Source organism: Stegostoma tigrinum, chromosome 27 (assembly GCF_030684315.1).
Source record: "Stegostoma tigrinum isolate sSteTig4 chromosome 27, sSteTig4.hap1, whole genome shotgun sequence".
Lineage (NCBI taxonomy): Eukaryota > Metazoa > Chordata > Chondrichthyes > Orectolobiformes > Stegostomatidae > Stegostoma > Stegostoma tigrinum.
The window spans coordinates 10,667,997-10,695,540 of record NC_081380.1 but is presented as its reverse complement, the minus strand read 5'-3'; the positions used below and the strand labels follow the sequence as shown (position 1 = coordinate 10,695,540).

Genomic DNA, 27,544 nt, shown 5'->3' with positions numbered 1-27,544 from the left:
ATCATGGCAAATGGCTATGATTTAGTGGCCATTACAGAGGCATGTTTACAGGATGATCATGACTGGGAGTTAAATATCCAGGGGTATCAAACTGTTCAGATGGCCAGACAGGAAGGTAAGGGAGGTGGTGTTGCTCTGAGTTTTAAGGATGATATCAGGGTGGGAGTGAGAGATGATATAGGTTCTACTGGAAAAAAAACGTTGAATCCGTGTGGGTGGAAGTTAGGAATAGCAGGGAGAAGAAGTCACTGATAGGTGTGGTCTGTAGGCCACCAAATAAAGACATAGTGGTGGGGCAGGCAATAAACTTAGAAAGAGCTAATGCATGTAAAAATGGTACAGCAGTTATCATGGGGGATTTTAATCTACATATCGACTGGTCAAACCAGGTCGGTCATGGCAGCCTTGAGAAGGGGTTCATAGAATGCATCCGCGATAACTTCCTTGAGCAATATGTAATGGAACCTATGAGCAAGCTATCCTAGATCTAGTCCTGTGTAATGAGACAGGAATAATTAATGATCTCACAGTCAGGGATCTCGGAAGGAGCGATCAGAGAATGGTCGAATTTAAAATACAGATGGAGCATGAGAGGGTTAAATCCAGTATCTGTCTCCTGTGCTTAAACTAAGGAGACTATGAAGGAATGAGGGAGGAGTTAGCTAAGGTAGAATAGGAGCAAAAACTTTATGGTGGGTCAACTGAGGAACAGTGGAGGACTTTCAAAACAATTTTTCACAGTGCTCAGTAGAAATATATTCCAGTGATAAGGAAGAACTGTAGGAAAAGAGACAGCCAGCCATGGATGTCTAAGGAAATAAAGGAAAGTATCAGACTGAAAAAAAATACAAAAAGCGCAAAGAGTAGTGGGAAACTAGTAGACTGGGAAATCTTTAAAGACCAACAGAAAGCCACAAAAAAGTTATAAAGAAAAGTAAGATAGATTATAAGAGTAAATTGGCTTAATACATAAAAATAGGCAGCAAAAGTTTCTATAAATATGTAAGTTGTATAAGAGTGGCAAAGGTAAACATTGGTCCTTTAGAGGATGAGAAGGCCAATTTAATAACTGGGAATGAGGAAATAGCCGAGACATCAAACAATTATTTCATGTCAGTCTTCACGGTGGAAGACACAAATAACATGCCGAAAACTAATGGCAAGAAGCTTATAGCAGGTGAGGACCTAGAAACTATTATCACTAAGGAGGCAGTGCTAGGCAAACTAATGGGGCTAAAGGTAGACAAGTCTCCTGGCTCTGATGAAATGCATCCCAGGGTACTAAAAGAGGTGATGGGGGAAAAAGCAAATGCACTAGTAATTATTTACCAAAATTCACTGGGCTCTGGGGTGGTTCCCACAGATTGGAAAACAGCCAATGTGAACCCACTGTTTAAAAAAGGAAGTGGACAAAAGCAGGTAACTATAGGCCAGTTAGCTTAACTTCGGTAGTGGGGAAAATGCTTGAATCTATCATTAAGGAAGAAATAGCAAGACATCTGGATATAAATTGTCCCAGTGGGAACACCCAGCATGGATTCATGAAGGGTAAGTCATGTTTAACTAATTTGGTGGAATTCTTTGAGGACATTACTTGCATGGTGGACAATGGGGAGCCTGTGGATGTGGTGTATCTGGATTTCCAGAAGGCATTTGACAAGGTGCCACACCAAAGGCTGCTACATAAGATAAAGTTGCACAGTATTACAGGTAATGTATTGGCATGGATAGAGGACTGGTTGACCAATAGAAAGCAAAGAGTAGGGGTAAATGGGTGTTTTTCTGGTTGGCGGTCAGTGGGTTATAATGTGCCTCAGGGATCAGTGTTGGGACCTCAGTTGTTTACAACTTATTTAGATGATTTAGAGTTGGGGACTAAGTGTGGTGTGTCAAAATTTACAGATGACACTAAGGTGAGTGACAGAGCAAAGTGTGCAGAAGACACTGAAAGTCTGCAGAGGGGTATAGACAGTCTAAGTGAGTGGACAAAGGTCTGGCAGAAGGAGTACAATGTTGATAAGAGTGAAATCATCCATTTTCGTAGGAATAAGAGCAAAATGGACAATGTTTTAAATGGTAAAAAACTGCAGCACGCTGCTATGCGGAGGGACTTGGGTGTCCTTGTGCATGAATCGCTGAAGGTAGGATTGCAGGTACAGCAGGTGATTAAAAAGGCAATGGAATTTTGTCTGCCTTTACTAGAGCGATGCAGTTTAAAAACAGTGAGGCTATGCTGCAGCTGTATAGGGTCCTGGTGAGGCCACATCTGGAGTACGGTCTGAAGTTCTGGTCTCCTTACTTGAGAAGAGATACACTAGCACTGGAGGGGGTGCAGAGGGGATTCACTCAGTTGATTCCAGAGTTGAGAGGGTTGGATTATTAAGAGACTGAGGAGACTGGGATTACACTCATTGGAATTCAGAAGAATGAGGGGAGATCTTATCGAAACATATAAGATGATGAAGGGAATAGATAAGGTGGAGGCAGGGAGGTGGCTTCCACTAGCAGGTGAAACTAGGACTGGAGGGCTTCGCCTCAAAATAAAGGGAAGCAGATGTAGGACTGAGGTCAGGAGGAACTTCTTCACCCAAAGGGTTGCACATCTGTGGAATTCCCTGCCCAGTGATGTGGTTGAAGCTACCACACTGAATGTTTTTAAGGCAAGGCTAGACAAATTTCTGAACAATAAAGGAATTAAGGGTTATGGTGAGTGGGCGGGTAAGTGGCCCTGAGTCTCAAAGATCAGCCATGATCTTATTGGATGGCGGGGCAGGCTTGAGGGGCCAGATGGCCTGCTCCTGCTCCTAGTTCTTATGTTCTTACGTTCTAATTCATCTCTCAAGAACTAGGAGCGACAGTCAGTCATTCAGTGACTTGAGCCCACCCCTCAACCTATAAGATCATAGTTAACCTCATTGTGCCCTGAACTCCACTTACTCGTCAAACCCTCATACCCTTCAACTCCCCTGTCAAAGGTCACAACGTCCACTGTTCTCAAGAGAATTAAATTCCACAGTTCACCAACATTCAGAGAAAAAGAATTCTCTCTTTCTCAGTCTTAATGGGAGGTGCCTCATTTTCAAACTGCACACCTAATCCAAGACACTTTACAATGAGAAATATTTCTTCAGCATCCACCCTGACAAATCCCCTCAGGATCACACATTTCAGTAAGATCACCTCTCATTCTTCAGAATTTGAACAAATATAGACCCAACTTGATCAATCATTCTGCATTAGACAATCCCTCAACCCAGGAATCAGTCAAGTACACCTTCTCTAAGCTGCTTCAAATGCAACTATCATTTCCTGAGTAATGAGATCAAACTTTACATAATGCCCCAAATGCAGTCTCACTAAGGCCCTGTGCAGCTGCAGCAACATTTACTTATTTTTTTCCTTAATTTGCCTTGCCATGAGCATTAACATTGTTTGCCTTCTCACTTCTTCCAAATAAATGGCTTTGCCATCGATGTATGTATGGGTATTAGTCGTCCCCATAATTTTTAAATGGGATAGGTGAAACATTTCTCATCCTCCTTAGTGGACCTCTCCTTGAACTTTTATCTCAGTACTTTTCAGAGCACCTCCACTTAGCCAAATGACTCGCAGCTGTTGCTGGCCGGTCATTTTAATTCTACACCTTGCTGATAGATTTTTAAATCAGTAAGGGAATCAAGGGTTTTAATTACATTTCCTGCAGTGTGGAAACAGGCCCTTTGGCCCAACAAGTCCACACCGCCCCTTGAAGCATCCCACTCAGACCCATTCCCCTATAACCCACACACCCCTCAACACTACGGGCAATTTAGCACGGCCGGTCCACCTGACCTGCACATCTTTTGACTGTGGGAGGAAAACAGAACACCCGGAGGAAACCCACGCAGGCACGGGGAGAATGTGCAAACTCCACACAGACAGTCACCCTAGGCTGGAATCGAACCCATGTCCCTGGTGCTGTGAGGCTGCAGTGCTAACCACTGAGCCACCGTGCCACTCATAGGAATATGTTATAGGAATAAGGCGGCAAGTGGAGTTGAGGATTATCAGATCAGCCCTGATATCATTAAATGGTGAAGCTGTGTCAATGGGTAATGGGTTTAATGGCCTGCTTCTGCTCCTATGCCTTAGGGTATCTCTCACACAATCATCTCTGCCCTTGGTCTGCTGCACCATTTCACTGAAACTCATCACAGGTAACTCTCAATTAAGCACTTTAGAATGTTCCAGACTCACTGAATTAAAGGCATTTCAAATCAAGTGCTGCCCATTTTGATTTCTTTTGTTTAGATGTCTTAGTTTTCTCACTTTTTCTTGGTTAGCAACACACCTGCTGTAGGTACATCTTGTTGCCCCATCACCTTTCCCTTTGGCTTTGTAAGCCTAAAACTTCTGTCATTCAATTTTTCCTGACATCTATTGATCACAGACCTTCCATTATCCTAGTCCCATCTAACTCTTGTTTAAATTGTACTCCATTGCTAGCTTTTTCACTTCTGATTAAAAAGTCACCAACCTGAAGTGATAACAATTTCTCTTTCCATCCAGCTGGGCATGCTAACAGTTTCTGCCAATTTCTATCTCTTTTTTTCAGATTTCTAACATCAGCAGTATTCTGCGTTTTGATTAGTGCTGTCTTACTGCACGTGGGCAAATCTTTTCAAGTGATGTCACAAGGTAAATTGAATGCAATGTTACAATTCCATTCAAGGAATAAGCACAAGGAAGGCAACAAACTGTTTTTTTAAATATTCTTCTGCGAGACTCTCAATTCCTCAACACAATTGCTGCTAACTGTACACAGTTCTAAGCACCAATAACCTAACAACAACTTACATTTATATTGCACTGTAATTGCAGAAAGCCATCTAAAAGTGCTTCACAGACACCGGAGTGCATTTTTACAGTTTTAGAAGGGTCTTATGGATGAAAGTGAAAAGCTCAAAAGGGACAATCAAACTATGGAAAATGTACAATAAACTCCAGCGGTCAGCAAGACCAAGAAGAGAAAATACAAGAGGTAAACCTCTGGGCAGATCTAAACAGTGGGGTAGCATTGATGGGGAATTTCAACTGAAGCAATATTAACTGGGATATAATTAGTGGAAAGCCACAGAGGAAGCAGAACTCTTAAAATAAATTGCTGAACCTTTGTAGCCAGTATATCACAACACCAACAAGAAAGGGATAATTTCTGGAATAACAAGCAGGGTCAACGCGGGGTGTGCATTTGATGGAGTTGTTGGTTTGTGCTTGGCTTCTAGCAAAGCTTTTGTTCAGGCAGAATGGTTGTAAAAGTAACAGTCTGAGGGATGCATGACAAAATGGCAAGTTTGATCCCAAAACTGCCTCAGAGTAAGGAGGCAAAGGATAATGGTCAACGGGTATCTTTATTATGCCAGGATGCGCGTTTCCACTATAGCTCTGAAGAGCAGGGTAATATGTCCTTGCCTTCTGGGGTATACAGCAATGATTTGGATTTGATCACTGGGGTATGATAAAGAAGTGTGTAGATTATTCAGAGACAGATGTTATTGGTTGATGAGAAGGAAAGCTGTAGATGACAGGAAGTGGCTAATGCAGTTGTGAGGTAGAAAGAATAGTGGCAAGTGAAGTACCATCTGAAAAAAAATGTAATTCAATATATTTACCAAAATATGAAGAAGGCGAAATAAATGGTAGACATAATCGAAGAGTAGATGAACCTTGGTGTGCATTCCCACAGACCCCTAAAGCTACCTGATAAGGTTATCAAGGAGACAGATGGAATACTAGTCTTACTCACCAAAGTACAGAGTACAAGAATACGAATCTTATGCTGGAGCTATTTAAAACACATTTCAGGCACAGCTGGATTAGTGTTTGCAGTTTTGCTCACCAAGTATAATATAGTTGTGATTTGTAAGAGGAAATGTACAAAGTGAGCAAATATTAGTTATAAGGAATGATTGAATAGACTAGGACCCTTTGATTTGGAGCAGTGGAGGCTGATGGGAGACGTAATTGAACAGTTTAAAATTCTGAAGTTTTTGGGCAGAGTGGACACAGCTTATTCTGCTGCGTTGACAGGTTTATAAACAGGGGTCATAGATTTAGGTAGGAGGTGAGGGGATTGGAGGGAAATTTGAGAATGGTGAGGGCCTGGAAATCTTTACCTCCAAGGTCAAATAAGCAGAGACATCCAAAATATCTTACAAAGATTTGGACATGTAATTGACTTCCTGTACAACAAGGCCACAGACTAAGAGCTAGAAAGTGGGATTCAGTTGATTGGCTTCTCATTAGCTGCGTAAACATGACGGGATAATCAGCATCTTTGCATCCTATAAATTTCTAAGAACAAAGTCATGGACGGAGACAGACAAAAATGTTACAGAAAAAGAAACAGAAGGTCTCTGTAATATAACCAAGTGTGAAGCTGGATGAACACAGCAGGCCAAGCAGCATCTCAGGAGCAGAGGACAAGAGGGAAAGTTCAGCTCGGGATTGAACATGAAACCAAAGTTTCAGAACATCCAGATTTAATCCCAAACAGGCAAAGCAAGAAGGAACAATACAGCCATGCAACGGATGCAGAGTACAAGGTGCGTGACAGACATCAAAAGTAGTGACTCTGGTCTTACTGATATTCAGCTTTAGAAAATTGTATTTCATTTCAGTGCAAATGTTAAACGAACACGCCAAAATCTGTATAGTTGAAAAAGGATGTGGAAAGGTGGAATTGATGGCTTTAGCATACACATAAAAGCTTACTTACAACACTTGCAATATTTTTCTTTTCCCCACCTTTCTTTTTTTACTGTGCCTGTTACTGCAATGAGATCTGTGTGCCATTAAATTATCAGGAGATTTGACTCAATAGCAAACCACATATTTTATTTCATGTGCTGTAGGCCAGAGAAAAGCTGAAGACTAACAAGAGCAATCAAGGGTGTAGGATGTAAGGGAGAGTCAAAGGGCAGTCTGAAACACTGGATCAATTCAATCAAATATTATGAAAAGATGTGCTGAAAGATGAGGAGCCAATGTATATCAAGGATAAATCCAGGAAGCACCTTTCTATATGAGTCAGAATTTACGTAAGATGCGTCTCTAGATTTGTGAAAAATTATGGGAAAGTTGAAAGTAGTTGTTAAAAAAAAGCTTGAATTAAGATTTGAGAAGCACTTTGCAAAGAAGAATGGATAAGCACAATGGTTCAGCAGCAAAAGGAGGCAGCCTTGTTAATGAGCTTAATGTGGGCTATAGGTTGAGTACTTCACTAACATGTCTTGAGTTTGTTGGGCACCGAGGATGCTCAGTGAACATCCCCACAAGATGGCTGCACTCAGAGGCTACAATGTAGTTTACAATGATAATGAAATAGGTTAACTTTGCTCTTGTTGTTGAACCACACTGAGTGTGGATTTATTCAAAATTTGAATTCAGATAAGCTGTTGAACTGCACAGTGACAATAATCAAACCAAGGATATTGGTGCACAAGTAAACTGATCATGAACAAATGTACACAAGTTGATCACAAGCCCATGGAAAACTCCAGTGGCAATTTGACCAAAATTTCAAGACCTATTCATAATTCACAAAATCTTGAAATATTAACAACAGCCAACACAACAGTTCATGAGGCAGAGAGGTTTTAGAGATAGAAAATCATATTTAAATTAATGAAGGAATTAAATACGTGTAATGCTTTGAAGGGAGCAGTTGCAACTCACTGAAACACATTTAAAACTAGCTGATTTAGGTATCAATGAATTCTCTAGGGGTTTATGCTCAGAGTGCTCAGATATAAAGGCACATTACTCAAAGGATGGAGCAATATAAAAATCCTCATGATATTCTTTCAAGTCCATTCTCCAGTCCTATTGCCCCATCTTTTACCTTCTACCTTGGTCAGTGAGCATCCCCTGCTCTCTCTTGCCAACCATAGGCAGTATCCTTAAATCATTTCCTACTAGCTCCTTTATTAACACCTTTAATTTCATCTTATTGCATCCTCAGCTCAAACAACCTCATTAAAATCTATTTTATTCAGCACCCCTTTGGTCAATTCCTTTAAATTCATTTCAATACATTTTCTATATTACAACAGTGACTTCACTTCAAAAACACTTCATTAGCTGTGAAGCATTTTAGGGTACCTTGTAGGCATGAAAGGCACTTTATTAATGCATGCTTTTTACTCTTTGAAGTCTGAAAACAAATTGTGAAAAGCCTTGAAATATTTTGCAACATCACAAGTACTACATGGTTCTTTTGGTTGTAGTTCTCAAAGCTATCTAAACAGCTTTGAGAAAGAAACTCTTCCCCAGGCAGCGCATTAGAGAAATTTGATGTTCAAAAGCACCAATACTCAGCAAAAACACTAAGTGGTTACTGGGATACTGGAAATGGTAAAGAAAGACGAACAGTAATACAGATAACCCTCATCCTGTTTTCAGAATGTTAATTACTCTGGGGTAAAGCGTTGACAGAAGAGATATGCAAAATGCTTGTGGTAACTTACTTTCTGAACTGCTCATGGAATCGGTCTCTATGGCCTTGTAAAGTATCTGCTGGGAGACCTGGAAACAAAATGTAATTTGAAATCTGATCATCGATAAGGAAATTGGAGATAATGTACTGCTAATTAAATCAGTAACATAAAAACATATAAAAAATGTTAATTGGTCTGAGAATGATTCCCACTAGGAAAAGGCATTTAAAATGGTCAAAAATCAGCCTCAACCAGATCACTGTTTGGGGTGCAAGATGCTTAAAATATTTCATATATTCTTAACTTATCATTAGATGTTGTTACTTCCTGTTCTCAGAGTGAATTTATTTGAGTAACAGCAAGTAACCACATCAGCTGATGGATAAAAATATTTGTTCCCTAAAGGTATGAATGGCAAGGCTGAATCTCAGGTTTAATAATGGATTTATATTCAAGTTCCAACGTTCATTTGAAAGCTGTGGACTGGGCTCAACAGCTTACTTTCAAAACTGGAAATGAGGCAATACTACTCCTCAGCCTGAAGAGGTCGTCCCCAGTCAAAATTAACATTCAGATTGCCAATAACCAGACACACCGATCCTGTAGATCTCCACTCCATATCAGCACCGGATCTGTTCTTCCTCAACTCATTCAGTTAATCCATCATAGCTGTTTTAGTTGCTGCACTTCTTAAATCAGATAGTACTCAACATTTACTGTATAATACTGCAATTTTAAAAAGGAAACTATTCTTTTTCATAAGTCACAAAATCACTACTTGTAGATAAATGACCCATGTCATATTTGCAGCTACAGCAGTGGTAAAGAGGTTCCATCAAATGGTTTTAATAGGAGTTTCTAGTCAAAGGAGAGAATGCTCTCCTGGTATGTGGTTCTCTCTGCTTCTTTTTGCAGAGGTTTGAGAGGTGTACAGTCCAACCATTTAAACAGAGAAAGAGATAGAATCTACATCAACCAAGACCAACTCTCCTTCCAGCAAAATGTTCGCCAATTCTACAGTTCACAAGCTCACCAATCCCACAGAATCCTGACAACCAGATGCTCCAACAAAAGGAGTCAAAGCACAGAAAGACAAGGCAAAGAAAATAAGATGGCATGAATAAAAACCAAAAGAACTGCAGATGCTGTAAATCAGGAACAAAAACAAAGTCGCTGGAAAAGCAGATCTGGCAGCATCTGTGAAGGAAAAAACAGAGTTAACGTTTCAGGTCCGGTGAAGAAGGTTCTGAGAAAGGGTCACTGGACCCGAAACATTAACTCTGTTTTTTTTCCTTCACAGAAGCTACCAGACCTGCTGAGCTTTTCCAGCAACTTTGTTTTTGTTGTTAAGATGACATGAAAAATTGGCTGTCTCTGAGGCTCATGTGACAAACACAGATTGGTTTTTAGGTTAGATCATGTTTCAACTAACTCAAACACATCTACTGACTGAAAATCTCAATCTAATGATACCAAGTTGGTCATAGCAGCAAGAGAGATTGCTGAAGACCATATTTTCAAGTTGGATTTATCAGTAAGTTCAAGAGAACTTGTTAATAAAATTCATGTTAACGTCATAGTATTTTAAAATACTATCTTCATTATTGCATTTCTAGTATAGTCTGAAAAAAATATAATATTTGCAAAGGTACCCCATGTACAGCACTTGATAGAACATCTAATATCTCCAATAATGCACTTTCCACCTCTGTATGCCTGACATTAACTCACTATGATTATATGACGAACAGACAGATACACATGGCACTGTGTGGCAAGAAACATGTGCCACCAGTTACCTTTTGAAGCAAATAACTCATGCATACTTACAGGAGTGTAACTTGAAGAGGAGTTTAACCGTGTAGTCATACAGGTGACTGCAGTCGAGAATAACCTGTATTAGAGGAGCTAATCGACACTGACCAGCTGCTGTTACAGACACTGATCTTGACATGTCCAGGGAACTGAAGACTGCAAAATTAAAAGGAAAAGTATTTCAGCACATATCACTGCAGCAACAATTCTGCAGGCATAATCATTGCCTGTTCAGCAATCTGTGGCTTCTTTTTCTGATTTTCCAAAATAGTTTTTATGGTCATCGAAATAATTTCATCTTTGGGTGCACGATATTCCTCACAGTGCCTTAATTACCTCACATTCCAGTGCTTCCAGTTGTGATAGTGTAAACTTCAGAACTTTAATAACTGTTCACAGTTTGAAACAAGCAGCAAATCTCCTTCTGGAATAAACTATTATTGGGCAAGTACAAACATATACAGGAATTGAAAGCAATTAGCCATGCCTGGGAAAACGAGTCGTCAAGGCTGCATAAACAAAACTGTTTTGAAATCTGCTTGATAACTACTTCATGCCATAAAAAGACAAATGATTGCGCCGCAGAAGAATTTAAAGAGTTAATCAAGGAAAGCTGTTTTTTCAAACAGACAGCTAACACTGAATGTAACTAAGAACAAAGCAGTTACATAAGGAAGAAAGCTACAGATTCAAGGATGCCAAAAGAGTAATCAATATACTGGAAGAAAGAATCAAAAAAATCATCAATATTGTCACACCATAAACTGAAAGGACAAAAATCTGTATAAGACTTCATCTCCAGAACCATTCATTAGCAGAACTTCAAACAATACTGCACAAGAATCAAATCCTGGGCATCAGAGACAGGCGCTGTTGGTCAGAATTATAACGACATTTCACCATTAATTTTTTAATAGCAAGTTTGGATTGTGCGGTTTAATTTCTTTACTTGAGGGGTCTTATTTGTATTGCATATAGCAACCATTGTTTCAATACTTGATTGTTTGCAAGCTTTGTTAATAAGTAGCGAATTAAAGGTAACTTACGGTGATCAATGCACATTTGGTATATAACCAGTCGAAGGCAGATGGGAACTAAGTCATGCCCATTGTCTCTTCAGCCAGAGAGTGGTGGGCCTGTGAAATTCATAGCCACGGAGCACAGTGGAGGCCGGGACGTTAAGTGTCTTCAAGGCAGAGATTAATAAATTCTTGATCTTGCAAGAAATTAAGGGCTACGGGGAGAGTGCAGGTAAGTGGAGTTGAAATGCCCATCAGCCATGATTAAATGCTGGAGTGGGCTCGATGGGACGAATGACCTTACTTCCACTCCTATGTCTTATGGTCTTATTGTCACAGTTAAATGAAGGCAGTTTTCCTCACTTTTGAATGGGGTCACTTTTGGATAAGCAAGGATAGTGACAGTGTAAAATTGATTGAGATTTGCCAAATCAATAGCCACAACATAAAGAGTGAGAGTTTCTGTAAGTTGAACAAACTAATAGTGTATCCGAAATAATACGTTACACTGTGCCCAAGCTTCTGGTTTCTCATTCCAAAATCTGCTGTACTCCAATAACATCCATCACGGTAAAACATACCATCTCAAGGCAACACTTAAATTAGAGTCTCATTTAAACCTCTCATTTCAGAGCAAGTTAGTAAAGATACCTCTTTGATAATGTAAACATGCAACAGTGGCAGCTCAAAACCCTGGGCAGACACAGGTCCCCTGCATCAACCAAGTCTGAGGAATGGCACATGTGATTTAATTTATCAATTTTGAGTTTTTTTTGTTAATAAGTTATGACTTTACAAATTAATATTTTAAAATCAATTAAAAACAATAGAGCAAGCTAATCATGAGTCAGTTTTTTAAAAATATAAAAATCTGATGACAAATCCAGTGTTTTCCAGGTTAGCCAAACACATCTGCCCTTCAATGATGTCATTTATTTATTTCAAGCTTTTAACCACATCCTTTCTTTGCATTACACATTGAAACATCATCGTCAGAGGCTCTGCCAGACACAAAAAAAAGTTTACCTCAGCCTGTACATACTGTTTCATGGTGTTGACTACCAAAGGATGAAAGAAACTTGTACACCTCAGAATTTGAGTGATAGCAGCATTGAATAAAATATCCGACAGAATAACCATTTTACTTCATTTAGAAACATCACTTTTTCCCAACCGTTGGATTACTTGGGCAACTGTCACAAATTTTAAAATGTGCATGATATTTATTGATCCAAAAACAAATTAATGCACTGATTTACATCATTAATGGCCACATCTATGTAAATAACAGGTCCTTTTGCAATTGCAATGAGCTGAATGTCCACCCTGAATTTCTCTTTCTCTCGTAGAGTAATTTGCTTGGAAACTTCTGAATTGAGTGGAATTTAAAAGCAAAATACATGTCGATCTGTTACAATTAGATCATGTGAATCCTATATGGCACCACTTTTGAAGAATGTATGCTTTCAGCATTTTAGCAGTGGTTGATCTTAACTTCAATACAAAGTTACAATTTGCTTCAGTTCAGCTACTTTCCACAGTTTGTGTTGACAAAATGCTGGCTTCCAAGGTAGTATTTATAGTAATATAAAAGTAGTTATGGGATGCCAAATCTGACAGAACGAGCCTTGCCACTACCAAGACTTCGGCTCAAAAAAAAACCAGAAAATTACTGTCTTGATCAGATCATTAGTCATTGTGTATTGGCAACATGTTTCTCTTTTCAGCAATGTTTATTGCTGTACTCCAAATGCACTGTTATGTTCAGTACAGCCTGTCTTTTCAAGACCATAAAGTTCAAGCGCACATTTTTAAGTCTGTTGAAGAGGAATTAGTCCTCTACACTGAGGCAGCAGAAAAAAACCTTTTTCAAAAAAATGGATTGTTTTACATCTGTTCTGAAGTGTGATGCTTCAAGTGTAACAGAATCAAAGTTGTCTATAATTTATGCATGCATGCACACACACACACAAGACTATGTAATTCATGACAGTGCCTTTTTAAATTGCTTCAGAGAATTCTTCTCTCTACAGGCAGCAGATATCAAACAGACATGAACAGCCAAGATGCTCAATGCAACCATTGTCTTTGTTGCAAGATCAACTATGAAAGAATAAACTTATATTTATATATTGCTTTAATCCTGTCTCTCAAGAGATCCCAAAGTCCTTCAAGTCCAACAATTATTAAGTACAGCCAGAGTCATGTAAAGAAGTGCAGTCATTGCACAGGCCCACAAAAAGTGAGATTAATTCTAGTTAAGTTGTACTTTTTTTTTCCACAGTCTTCGTTGTTAGACGACATTGGTTGATTTTTTTTCACTGAAACATCAAAACAGGAATGAGATAATCTCAATTTAAAGTCTCACCGATTGTATGGAATTTCTGACAAAGTAGCAGTTTCTCAGCACTGCGCTGGTGTGTCAGTTTAGACCATGTTCAGTCTTGGAAGTGGGGGTGAACACTAATTCTTCTGAATCAGAGACACAGATCTGCAAACTGACCCAAGTGGACAAATTACAGAAGGTCAATGTGCAACTGATAACCATACTTATCCAGTTTTAAGAACTGGTGGGAGTATCACCCATTCTACTTCAAAGCAGTTAGGCCTATGATGAATGCCAACTTAGTTGACGTATTGCTGCACAACATGTCACAAGATCATATATAATATCCTTTGTAATCTATGAGGAAATAAGCAAATTCAGTACTCAATTCAATATAAAGTCAAAATTCCTAACTTACCTGCCTGGAAAAGGTTGAGCTCACATTCCAGATAATCAAACATTTCCACTGTCAGCTGAAAACTGAGATAAAAACAGAAAAGGCATCCATCAGTCAAAGATTTTAATCAGTGGTGCGCTATATATGCATTGTCTCATTATTCATCAAATCAATTATTTTTGCTTGAATTGCACCTTACAAAATCATGCAGGTAAAAAGTCATTCACTTGTGCTGCCTCCCAATCTTGGACAATGTACACTGGCCTCTCAGAGACTTCAGAGCACTTGCGGTTAAGAAGTTGCCCTACAAACCAGACGATGATTTTCAGGACACAGCATCCTCCAAATAGATCAGGACACCTGTCAGGTATAGCAGTGCTGACAAAAAGGACTCACTGAGCTGCAGTAAAGAAATCCACTGTCCAGTAAGAGGTAAATTGTCTTGTTAATTTCACAACCTTGTGAGCTAGTACACCCAATGTCTCTGATCCTTCTTTCGTCTATACAAATCGAAAGCCAGCAATGATTATAGACCATTGACTTGGTAGATGACTAAGTGAGAGGCTAAGTATATAAGATGGCAACTGACTGTAGATGCAGAGACATCAGTGCTGAAACACGCATTTCTACAACAAAACTAAGCCTTACCACAGATCAGCAACGAGATGGATAGGAGCCAGTACACAGCAGGGCACAGCATGTCTTATGCATGACTGAAACAACGACAAACATTGAAAAGACGACGCACGAAGCAGTAAACCAAACCAGCGTGGCGCAAGATGTTTCATCATTTTTAGTCAAGCTTACTTGAGCAATAAATGAAGTTGGATGCTGACACTCAAGAAAAAAAAACTGTGAAAAGGCAAGGTTAGAATAATATCAGAATGCACTTTATCAAGCAAGTGGCATTAGAATCCAGTATTTTTTTCCATAATAAGGGAAGCAAAAATTTTGAAATCATACAAAAGAGTTAAATTGTGTTAAGGAATTTCAAGTTTCTGAGACCAAATGACATCCTAAGCACTAATTTTAAAAGACATTGACAAGACAATTCCCAGTACTGCCGCACAGAAACTTGAAACATACTGCACTGGAGAAACAATAAGCAAAACACAATCGATGTTCCTTTTAAGAGGTGTACATGCGTGGTTGCATAGCAATCTCAAAGCAATCACACAGTGAAACAAACAGGCCTCAATTAGCAAACCAACGTTATAGGGAGCACTGGGCATAATCTAATTCGTTGACTTGGGGGTCTACCCTTAAGTGACAGACCTTAACATGGAGAAACAAATTACACTAGCGCCATTGCAAGGTACTGCCAAAAAAAAAGTCACGTCTGAAATGTATTTGTTTTAATGCAAGGCATATAACAGGTAAGGCAGATGAATTTGAGAGCATAGATGACTAGGTATAACTATGTTGTTGTAGCTATTACAGACACTTGGTTGAGAAAGGGACAAGACTAGCAGTTTAACATGCCAGGGTTTACATATTTCAGGTCGATAGAGAGAGATGTAAAACTGGTACAACGCAGCTGTACTGAGCGAGCACACCATGGAGGGCTCATCCAGCGAGGCCATTTGGGTAGAACTCAGGATTAGGAAGGGTGCAATCACTTTGATGGGAACATACTACAGGCCTCCCAACAACCAGGGTAAATCCATATCTGGCATGTGGGAACCTTTTCAAGGCCAGTTGACTAGAATTCAAGACCAGCGTGTTCCTGTGAAAAAGAAGTTTAAGTATGGCAAGGTTCAGGGTCCTTAGGTGCCGAGGAATTGTGAGCTTAGTCAAAAAGGAGGCATATGTAAAGGTTTAGGAAACTGAAGGCAGGCAGAGCCCTTGAGGAATACAAAGATAGCAGGAAAAAACTCGAACAAGGATTGCAGAGGCTAAAAGGGACCATGAAACATCATTGGCAAACAGGATTAAGGAAAAACCCAAGCAGTTTCATTCATATATTAGGAGCAAGAGGGAGGTCTGTAACAAATACTTTGCATCGGTATTTACAAAGAAGAAGGAAATGATGTATAGGGAGTCTCAGGAAGAGTATGCTAATATTCTGGGGCATGTCAATTTAATGAAGGAGGCGGTGTTGGGTGTTTTAAAAAGCTTTAAGTTCAACAAATCCCTAGGATCTAATGGGACTGATCCCAGAATGCTGAAGGAGGCAGATGAGGAAATTGCTGGGGCCATATATGAAGTCTTGGTATCCTGTTTAATCACAGGAAAGGTCCCTGAGGATTGGAGAAGAGCCAACTTTGTTCCTTTATTTAAGAAGGGCTTTGTGCAGGGAAGGTTGTGTTCCACAAACTTGATAGTTTTCAGGAAGTGTCAGAGGATTGACGAGGGGGCAGTGATAAGTGCTGTCTTTACACATTTTAGGGAGGCCTTTGACAAGGTTCCTCATGGCAGGCTGATACAAAAGGTGAAGTCACATGGAATCCACAGTGAGCTGGTAAGATGGATACAAAACTGGCTTGGTCATGGGAGACAGAGTATGAGTGGAAGCGTTTTTTTTTCTGACTGGAGATCTGTGAGCAGTGGTAAGGCAGCGATACATATATAATTTGGAAGCGAATGTAGGCAGTCCGATTAGTAAGTATGTGAATGACCTAAAGATGCAGAGAGGTGCAGATAGCAAGGTGGATTGCAAGAGGATACAGCAGGATTATAAATAGGCTGCAGCTTTGGGCTGAGAAACTGCAGATGGAATTTAATCTGGACAAATGTAAGGTGATGCATTTTGGAAGAACTAATACAGCAGGGAAGTATACAGCAAATGGCAGAACCCTTAGCAGCATCAACATACAACGGAATATAGGTATACATGTCCACACTTCCCTGATAGTGGCAGCACATATGGGTAAGTTGGTCAAGGCAGCATACAGCATGCTTGCCTCATTCAGTCAAGACATAGAGTGTGAAAATTGGCAAGTCATGTGCAGCTGTATAAAACTTTGGTTAGGCCACATTTGAAATATAGCATGCAGTTCTGGTCGCCACTCTACAAGAAGAATGTGGATGCTTTGGAGGGGGTGTAGAAATGGCTTACCAGAATGGTGCTCAGATTGTATATGAGGAGAGATTGGACAAACTCAAATACACCTGAATATTGAAAGATGAGGGGTGACCTGGTAGAAGTTTACAAAATTATGACAGGCATGGATAGAATGCATCCATTATAGTCTTTTTCCCAGGGTGAAAATGTCAATTACTAAGGGACATATGTTTAAAAGTACAAGTAGGTAAGTTTAAAGGAGATATGAGAGGCAATCTTTTTTAACGCAGGGAGTGGTAAGTGCCTGTAATGCGCTGTCACAGGTGACCTTGGAAGCAGATGCACTGGCAGTGCTTCAGAGGCATTTTGACAGATATAAGAAAAGACATGCAATAGAGGGATATTAGGCCACACAAAGGTAAGAGGTTTTTAGTTTAGGAAGGCACCACGTGTCGTCGTAGTCTTGGAGGACCAAAGGGCCTGTTCTTGCACTGTATTGTTCTTGTACATCTCAACAGGGAAGGAAAAAAGCCTATCAAAGTCATTATTCTATTTTAGCAAGACATTTTAAAATTACTATATGAACTGCCAGGGACTTGCTGTCAGCTCTAGCTTTCTTCACAAAAACGATGCAACTCTGGAATTTAACTACGATGACCAGTCATAAGAATGCCCAGGGATGCAGAACTGAAGAACCGTTTGCTCACTAACTCAGCACCAAATGAGACCGGTGGTTTGAACTTTTCACTTGCCCACGCCTACAGCTAGAAATTGCAAATCATTAACTCTTTGGTAAAGGGCAAGTTCAGACTGAATCATAAGAGACAGTTACCATTTCTCGAGGCTGCCTGCCCTAGTCTTCGAATCTGCACCTAGCAAAGTACCCTTCATTTATCCATAAACACTTAAAAGTAAAGGCAAGCATTTCTATTTTGTAGAAATGGCTGCAAATGGCCTGCAGACCATTTGCTATAGACAGATGCTGACCAAGAATTAGAAAGTCACAATCTAAGTTGAATTGCTGCATTTCAGCTGTCTCAAAAGGCTACGCTCAATATAAGTGCAGTGCAACCATTTCATAACTTCATAAATTTGTGTTATGTCGACAGTTTTAGCATGATAATTTATCACCGTTAATCATTCACGTGGCTTAAAACAGATTCAAGGATCCTCCAAGGCAACTTTGACTAGAATTACATCTGAGTCCTTCATCGATTATAATACTCCGTTACTTTATTTAAGCAGATGCTAGCTCTTGAATAGGCTGAGCCAACTCAATTCAAATGAAACAAATTTCAGAAGCCTCACATTTTTCATAACAGTCCTAAAATGAAGCCAAAATGAAATAGAACCAGACGAGTGACTCTAGCAGCATGATACCAGACACATCATGAAGTTCCGATGATTCACAGTGGATGGAGCTGTACCACAGATTGCAGCAGTTCAAGAAAGTGGCTCATCAAACCTCAAGGGCAATTATGAATGCGTAACAAATATTGGCCTTGCCAGTGACATGTATATCCATGAATAGTTTTTAAAAATGCATGAATTGAATCCACACAACATTTTTCAGTTTTTAAGGAAGATGGGTCATAGCCTGACCACAGCTCCCTTCAGTTGTGTTTCTGGCTGGCTGACACAGGTTAGCTTTAATAGTAATTTTTGCCTCCAAATTTTTCCTCCTCTCCTGAAGTTACTAAATCATGTTGGGTTATAAAGTTGTAACAAATTGACTCTCGTCTAATATACTTTCACTGCAGGAAATCTAGAGAAGGTTTGCTAGGCTGAACCCAGGTACGAAGGGATTTTCTTATGCAGAGAATTGATTAAGTTGAGCCTGTATGCATTTGTGCTTTGAAACAGACAGAATTTCTCAAAGATTTGACATATGCAAAAATTTATTTTCCTTACAGGAGACTCTTGGACCAAAGGGCATAATCTCAAGAGTATGGGGTAGTCTATTTGTGACAGAGATTGGGAGGAATTTTTTTTCTCTCAGAGGGCAGTGAATCTGTGGAATTCTTTACCACAGAGGGTTGCCAAGGCTGGGTCAATAGTGTACTCAAGCCTGAGACAGGCAGATATCAATCAGTAATGGAATCAAGGGCCGTGGGCATAATGTTAAATAAAGGGCTTCAGTAGACATTGATGTGAATCACAACATCTGGGGAGGAAAAGTCAAACATGTGGAAGCTCTGATTCTTTGCTAAAATCAAGACAAGGACTTGCATTAAATGGAGGCCTAACGGCCTCTAAAACAATGAAATTTTGCTGTGCAGACCATCAAGATGGCTATGCATTTTACGCTTACACAATGAAACTTGATTTCAGCATGGTACAAATAATGAGGTCATGACAATTTAGTCTGACAGCTTCTTTATTGATGCTATCTGCAAGGAAGGTTTGAGACTCTCACTTGAAGCGTAGTCCTTGAATGGGTTGTAAAGAGACACACAGCAGCTTCTGAAGCTACATGCGTCTAATTAATAAACAATGAATGAGAAATAGTATTTGTCCATATGGAAGGTGCTGTGTGTGGCAGGTATTGGGTGTTTCTTGCATCATGTTAATAAGCACGTCTTCATTTAAACTGTACTAAGACAAAGGCTTTGGAAGTTTGAAATTCTAACAAAGCCAACTGTCATTTAAACTTTCAATGACTGCTGGTTTTGAGCCAAGACGTATACCTGCCTAAGATCATCAAGTGATAAATTGCTCAGAAATGTTCCCTTGGTTACGAAAATTAAGGCGCTTGCACAACATTTAAATTAAAGTGAGGGAACTTCATCACCATGTTGCATTTTGATAGCATTTTTCAAAACATGACAATTCAAAAATAAATGAGCAGCAAGAAATGAAGACCAGATCATTAAAGATGGGAACTGAAGAAAAGGCAGAAAAAGGTGGTTTTTGAAAGCTTTTAAAGGAAGAAAAAGCTGGCAAGTCAGGTAGCATTCCGTAATGTAAGATTTTAGAAAATGAAGTCTCGGCCAACTCACAAGTACTGCATAGACAACCAAAGTGTTGCATTCAGCCTACTGTGTTCCAACTATCTCACTGTGGAGCAATGTAATCAATCCTATCACCCCTGTAGAACTACAGCTACATTTCTCTCATGTGTCCGTCCAATTTCGTTTTGAAATCACTGACATCTCCACTTCCACTCTCTTATAGGCAAGAATTGCAGGTCAATACTAGTGGTTGCATTAAAAAAAAACTTACTCACATTCTCTCTGCAAATCTTGCCTAAAACCTGAAATACTTGTTCTTTTAGGAACGAACAGATATAAAACCATAAATCCATAAGAAATAGGAACAGCAGTAAGCCATTCGGTCCTTCAAGCCTGCTCTGCCATTCAATAGGATCGGGGCTGATCTGATACTCCTCACATCCACTTTTCTGCTCTTTCCTTGTAAATCTCAATTCCCCTATTCATCAAGAAGCTATCTATTTTGGCCTTAAAAACATACAAGGACTTGACTTCCACAGCTCACTGCAGTAAGGAGTTCCAAAGACACTCAACTCTCAGCGAGCGAGATGGGGATGGAAAGAGAGGCAGAGAGAGAGAGATGGAGAAGGGAGGAAGACAGAGAGAGACATGGGGGAGGAAGAGCGTGAGAGACACGCAGTCTGAAATTGGCACCTTTTAATTCTGAGACTATTCCATCTAGTCCTAGATTCTCCCATGAGTCTAAAGTTAGGATTAGAAAAATAAGGTAGGAATTAGGCTGAATCAAGATACATATGTGGATGCAGAGATTTAGATGTCTATTCAAGACAATGTTTAGAGCCGATGGGAGCAAAGCTATGGGGCCAAAGTGGGAACAGGCTACTGAGTTGGACGATCAGTCATGAAAACACTGCATCGTGCAGTGGGCTCAAATGGTTGAATGACTTATTCCTGCTCCTATTTACTATGCAGACCAAACAGATGACTTTGGTTTTGGTGAGTCATGGAAGGCCTTGCTTAATTAAAGGTTCAATATTGTCTTAAGATGATAGAACACTGTGGTGAGGAAAAGGAATGAGAAGGGTCATTGACGGACTTGAATCTATGTTTACCAACAAGTTTGCCAAGAGGAAGAATGCGTACAAGGAAGGGAAAGAGGCCACAGATGGTATGTAACATAAGATCATAAGCAATGGGATTAAGAGCAGACCATTCTGCCCCTCAAGCATGTCCCACCATCCAACAAGATCAGGCTTGACCTGCCCCAAAACTCAACCTGTCATTCAGGCCAAGTCCATCTTAAATGAGTGCCCCCTCATCCTAAAAGGAATGTCCCCAGGTTCAAGATTCCCCCACTAGGTGAAATTACCTTATCCAGATTTACACTGTCAAGACCACTCAGCATTTTATAGACTTCAATAAGATCACCCCCATTCTTTTAAATTCTAATGAATAAAGACCTAAATATTTAAATCAGTCGTGATAAATCAATCGCTTCATTTTAGCAATCAGCCTCATGAATCTCTTTTGAACTGCCTCCAACACCAGTAGATACATTCAATTAAAGCATGGGAACATAAATTGTACATAATACTCGAGGTGTTGCCTCACCAACATCCAGTAGAGTTATAACAAGGCTCTTGCTTTTAAACCACAAACCTCTTGCAACAAAGGCCAAGATTCCTTTTGCTTTCTGAATTACATAGAACATAGAACATTACAGCATAGTACAGGCCCTTCGGCCCTCAATGTTGTGCCGACCTGTCATACCGATCTGAAGCCCATTTAACCTACACTATTCCATTTACGTCCATCTGCTTATCCATTACTTGCTGCACCTGCACGTTAAACTTTTTTTTATATACATAAGAACACTAGATCCCTCTGCACTGCATATTTTTGCAATCTCTCCATAATTCAGTTGTATTCTACCTTTTGATTCTTCCTCTCAAAGTGCATGGCCTTATTGGCTCCTAGATGAAATTCCGCCTGTCAAATTTTCACCCACACACTCATTGTACCTTTATACTCTCGCTGATTTCTTATGTCCTCATCGCAACATGCCCTCCCACCTATTTTTGTATCAGCAGCAAATCTGGAGAAATTACACTCTACTCCATCTTCCAAGTCATCAATTCAGATGCTGTATAATTGAGGCTCTAAGACTGATCATAGAGGGGAATTTTAAGGATGGTGATTAAAAACTCATGAGTGTCACAAGGATTAGACCTGAGGCCACGATTATTTACAATATTTCTTAACTACTCAAATGTTGTATGTAAAAGTACCCTCACCAAGTTTGTGTCTGATACAAAAATAGATAGGAAGGTAAATAGTGAGGATAAGAAAAGAAGTCCACAGAGGGGTACAGACAAATTAAATGATGGGGTGAAAAACTAGGTAGATGGAACAAAATATGGCAAAATATAAGGTTATGAAATTTAGCAGGAAGAATAGATTATTAAAATAGGGAAATATTGCAAAAAACTGCAATGCAGAACATTCATGAGTCACAAAAAAAACTAGCATCCCAGTTCAGCAGGAAATAGGAAAAGCAAAAGGAATGTCGGCCTTTAGTTCAAAGGAAATGGAGAATAAAAATTGGCAGCAAAGGCACTGATCAGATCACAGAAATTACTGGAAAAGCTCAGTAGGTCTGGCATGATCTATGGAGAGAAATCAGAGTTAACATTTTGGGTCCGGTGACCCTTCATCAGAACTGTTCTGAGGAAGGGTCACTGGATCTGAAACATTACCTCTGATTTTTCTCCACAGATGCTGCCAGACGTGCTAGGCTTTTCCAGCAACTTATGTTTTGTTTCTGATTTCAGATTTCCAGCATCTGCAGTTTTTTTCAATTTTTACTGATCAGATCACAACTGGAATACTGTGAACAGTTCTGATCCCCTTAGGACAAGTGATAGACTCATTGTATTATCCCTAGACTATTCATCCTGAGGCCCAGGGAATGTTTTGCGGATGGCAGTTCAAATTTTACCAGAGTAGATAGTAGAATTTGAATTCTATAAAATATCTGGAATTAAGAGTCTAATGATGACATGAAACCATTGTCAATTGTGGGAGAAACTCATTTGGCTCATTAATATTCCTTAGGGAAGGTAACTACCTTCCTTTTCTGGTCTGGCAAACATGTAACTCCAGAGCCACAGCAATACAGATGACTCTTAACTGCTCTGGGCAAAATGGGATGGGAAATAAATGCTGACTGAGCCAGCAATACCCACATGCTATGAATCAATGTCTCAAAAACTTATTTGTCTTGTTACAAATGCTATGCACATTTACATAAAGAGCCATTGACCTTTTACCATTATTACCTTTTCCAGTTCTAATTACCGGTGCACTCTTCCATGCTTATTTTCTTCCCCTTCCTGCCACACTTTATCATTTATCACTTCACTATGCTGCATCTCTGGTCTCTAGCTTCTGTTTGATTTTTTAAAACTTCCCTTCAGTTGAAGCAGTCATCTCACAAATTAGTTTTAAAGCCTCTTGTTATTTACAAATTAGCAGGATTCTGGTCCCAACATTCTGGTTCCAATGAAAAAGCTCCTTTTTACCCCAGTACCAACGTCAGTGTCACATGAATCAGAGCACATTTCTCCCACACTGTCTTTGTGCACAAAGATTATCTCTAGAATCTTATTTACTCTATGCTAATTTCCACTTGGTTTAGGAAATACTCTCAGGTGGAGATTATTACCTTTGCAGTTCTGCTTTTTAAACAGTCCCAAGCTATTCATAATTGCTCAGCAAAACTTCTTTCCTAATCCTGCCTATGCTATGGGTACCTACAATGCCATAATTGAATCTTTCTCCTCCCACTCGAGCCCAGATGAGCTGTCTCAAACTTTGGCGCCAGGTTGGCAACACGGCCTTCAGGACTTTGCTGCAGAGTACAGTATCAATTACCTATCTATCCTATCCCCTATTACTCCTACATTTCTCTTCACATTCCTCCCACCTGAAATAGAACTCTGGACTACGGTGCTGTCTTCAAACTGCGGGGAGGATGAGCAAACTAAGAACACACTAGTTAATGAGCTAGCAGGGAAGGTAGGAACAATTACACCAGATGTGTACTGGCAAAGATTAGACTGAAACCAAGGCCAATTACTAACAAACAACTTTACTTAAAACAAAACACATGAATGAACAGTATGTTCTTTTCATAGTGGGTTAAACTTATTGATATCGTACTTGTCCTTGTCCTTGAGTTAACCACCCAATGCCTTAGATGATTTGATTTCTCTACCTCTGGAGAAGGCTGAATGCCCTCTATCACTCCTCGATGTCCACATTTGGTTCTTTAGAAATTTGGATAAAAACTGTTTACTTGATGCAGAAGCCTGTGGAATCTGCATGAATATTAAGCTACTTTTACCGAGCAGGTGTATCAGAATCAAAATGTATTTATTATAACGACATCTAACATCTAGAACTAAGGATCAGCAAACAACTTTGTGTCAGAACTAATATATTCCTGAGTAAACAGATTCATATCTATAACGACTGATAGTCTATCCAGGAAGTACACTCATGAAAGCCTTAAATGGCCAGCAATTCTCTTCAAGTTAATGGTTTCTAAACTGATCTAGTCTTATAGCAATATTATATGAAATAAAATCACCAAATCGTAGATCCAATTCGGCCCATCGAAGCCACACTGAGCATCCCATCAAGAACCATCCCCCTACCCCTATCCCTGTAACTCTGCATTTTCCATCGTTAATCCACCTAGCCTGCACATCCCTAGTCACAACGGGCAATTTAGCATGGCTAATCCACCTAAAACATACATTTTAGATTATGGGAGGATGCAGACAAAACCCTCGCAGACACAAGGACAGTCACCTTGTGCTAGAATCAAACTCGGGTCATTGGCAATGTCAGGCAGCAGAGCTAACCACTAAGTCACTATGTCATTTGAAATCTTTTGACTATCAATTTAGGTCTTTCCCAAACTGTCTGCGTCCCTCCCAGGAGAGATTCTATTCTACATACTCAGCAAACAAACTCTACTATGTGGATTTCTCAGTGGGTTCACTTAGGGATTCTAAAACATTGTGGCACTTAACTGGTTGAAAAAAAATGAGAATATACTAATTCAAATTCTTGAACCAATCTACATGTACCTTAGAAAACTACAGAAGAAGTCATGAGAAAAAGATTGCGAACCGAAATTACTCTCACTCCAGCAGGTTATTCAGTTTACAGGGAAGTCACTGCTGTTCATTTGAAAGGTAAATAAAAATGCATGGAATGCAATCCCAAGAACATGTAGCTCCTCTCAGAATTCTGTACAGTTTGTATGAAATATAAATTTGGTCACCATAAGTGAGTAACTCTGATCATAGGGCATCAATCCACACAATAACATCACTAAATTTTATGCTTTCACTGAAAAATGATGGAATTCTGGAACACAATCCCAAAAGTATCAAGTGAATGTTACTTAACACCACACAATAAAAAAAATTTGCTTCTTTCAATGATAATTAAGAAGTGTCCTTGATCACTATTTAAATGGACTTCACAGCAATCTCTCTCTGACATTGTACAAACATTCAAACTTGCAAGGTTTTATCTGTGAACAGGACAAAATACTAAGACTCCATGATGAGAGATGATTGATGCAGCAGTAGATGCTAAATTCATTTCTACAAAAAATCTCTCAAGGGACAATTAAGATGTAATGAACCATGTCTCCCAACTCCATTTACACTTCTTAACACTACATCTAATGTGCTACTTACAAGTTATTTACATCATTTTCGCCTGTCTCTTCAAGTTGCCTGTCTGTCATCTGGAGATTTCCTGGGAATCTCGGATTCTACATGGAAGGGAGAAAGAAAAAGTCATATTAAGAAGCCATCAGCAAAAAAATCCTGATTAAAACAAAATTCTCTCAGGGACAGTGGCGGGGGGGGGGGGGGGTGCAAATAAAATACTTGCAGACTAAAATACTTGGAGCTGGAGGAACACAGCAGGCCAGACAGCAGAGCAGTAGGAAAGTTGACGTTTCAGGTCAGGGCCCTTCTTCAGAAAGCGCTGCTTAGCTACTGCTACTTAGGTAGCTAATTTGCAATGCCGCACTTTTTGGTGATAAATCAAAAACACTGACTGCAAACAGTATGATTCCATAAAATCTAACAAAGTTGCAAATAAATAGCCAACCAAGATACATTTTTAGAATAAGCTAACATATCTTATGTTCAGAGACAGTGGAAAAGCACACAGCGTAGTGAAATTGGTTCTTGCTGCTGCTAACAAGTCACCATAACGTATTACCAAACATTTTCCCCGACAGCACAGCAACATTTCTTTCACCCTTGGGAATCTTGGATAATATCACCTTCATAATAGTTTGGATAGGCTAGGGATTTCTGATTTGTTTGTGCGATTTGAGTGCTGTTATAAAGGCCAGCATTTATCGTCCATTACTAATCACCCTCAAAAAGGTTCAGACCAGCTGTTTTCTTGAATTGTGACAGTCCATGTGGCACAGGCGCGCATGTTGTTACAAAGAAAGTTCCTCATTTTTGTCACAACAACATTGAAGGAACAGTGATATACTGTCCAGTCATCACAGTGTGTGACTTTGAGGGAAATTTGCAGGAGGTGTTGTTTTCATCAAATTCCTGCCCTTCATCTTTCAAGAAGTAGGCATATCAGATTTAGAAGGGGCCCAATCTATTCAAAGCAGCACATTTACAATCATCCTGGTTTATTTAGAAAAGGTTCACTAGGATGATCCCCAGTATGGAGGAATTGTCTTACAAGCAAAGGTTAAATAGGTGAGACTCTAATCCACTGGAATTTAGAAGACTAAGAAGTGACCTCATTGAAGCATGTAGCTTGACAGGGTAGACGTTGACAGAACGTTCCCCCTCATAGGACTATCTAGGTCAACAGCGCATAATCTCAGAACTAAGGGGTGCCAATTTAAGCCTGAGATGAGGAGGAATTTCTTCTGTCAGAGTGCTGGGAGTCTTTGAATTCCTTGCCACAGAGAGCTTCGGGCGCAGAGTCCTTGTGTAATTCAAGGCTGAGACAGATAGATTCTTGCTCAGTAGGGGAATCGTGAGTTATGGGGAAAGGGTAGAAAAGGGGACGTGAGGAGTGTCAAATCAGCATGATCCTATTGAATGGTGGAGCAGGCCTAAGGGGTGGGACAGCCTATTCCTGTTCTTATTTCTTATGGTTTATTAAAGATGTTCAGTAGTATTTAAAATGGTTCACTGGAATGATCAATTTAACTGGAATAATTTTGTCAAATCCCGGTTATATCCTCATGAACATCATGTTCTCTTTCATAAAGAGAACAAGCTCAATTTCTGTAATTGCCCGCTATTGGTAAAACGGCTGAAGCAAAATACTTTTTTTTAAAAATTCAGAGGATGTGAGCATCATTGGCCCAGCCAGCATTCATCGCCCATTCCTAATTGCCCAGCCGGCAGGCTGAACTGCCATTGTACCTTGTCACACGTAACAACTGTTAATGAAAAGAAAGAGATCACAAGAGTGCGGCTAT

At 39.7% G+C, this 27,544-nt stretch overlaps 1 protein-coding gene across 2 annotated transcripts in view; it reads right to left on the bottom strand.

Moving 5' to 3' along the window:
* Positions 1-27,544, bottom strand: part of hip1 (huntingtin interacting protein 1) — a 333,480-nt gene that overhangs the window by 148,037 nt on the left and 157,899 nt on the right. For both annotated transcript variants that reach the window (XM_048557274.2, XM_048557275.2), the window contains exons 6-9: positions 25,767-25,843; positions 14,056-14,117; positions 10,308-10,448; positions 8,508-8,565 (exon numbers count right to left, since the gene is read on the bottom strand). In XM_048557274.2, the coding sequence (XP_048413231.1) occupies positions 8,508-8,565; positions 10,308-10,448; positions 14,056-14,117; positions 25,767-25,843 (338 nt within the window). The remainder of the gene's footprint in view (positions 1-8,507; positions 8,566-10,307; positions 10,449-14,055; positions 14,118-25,766; positions 25,844-27,544) is intronic.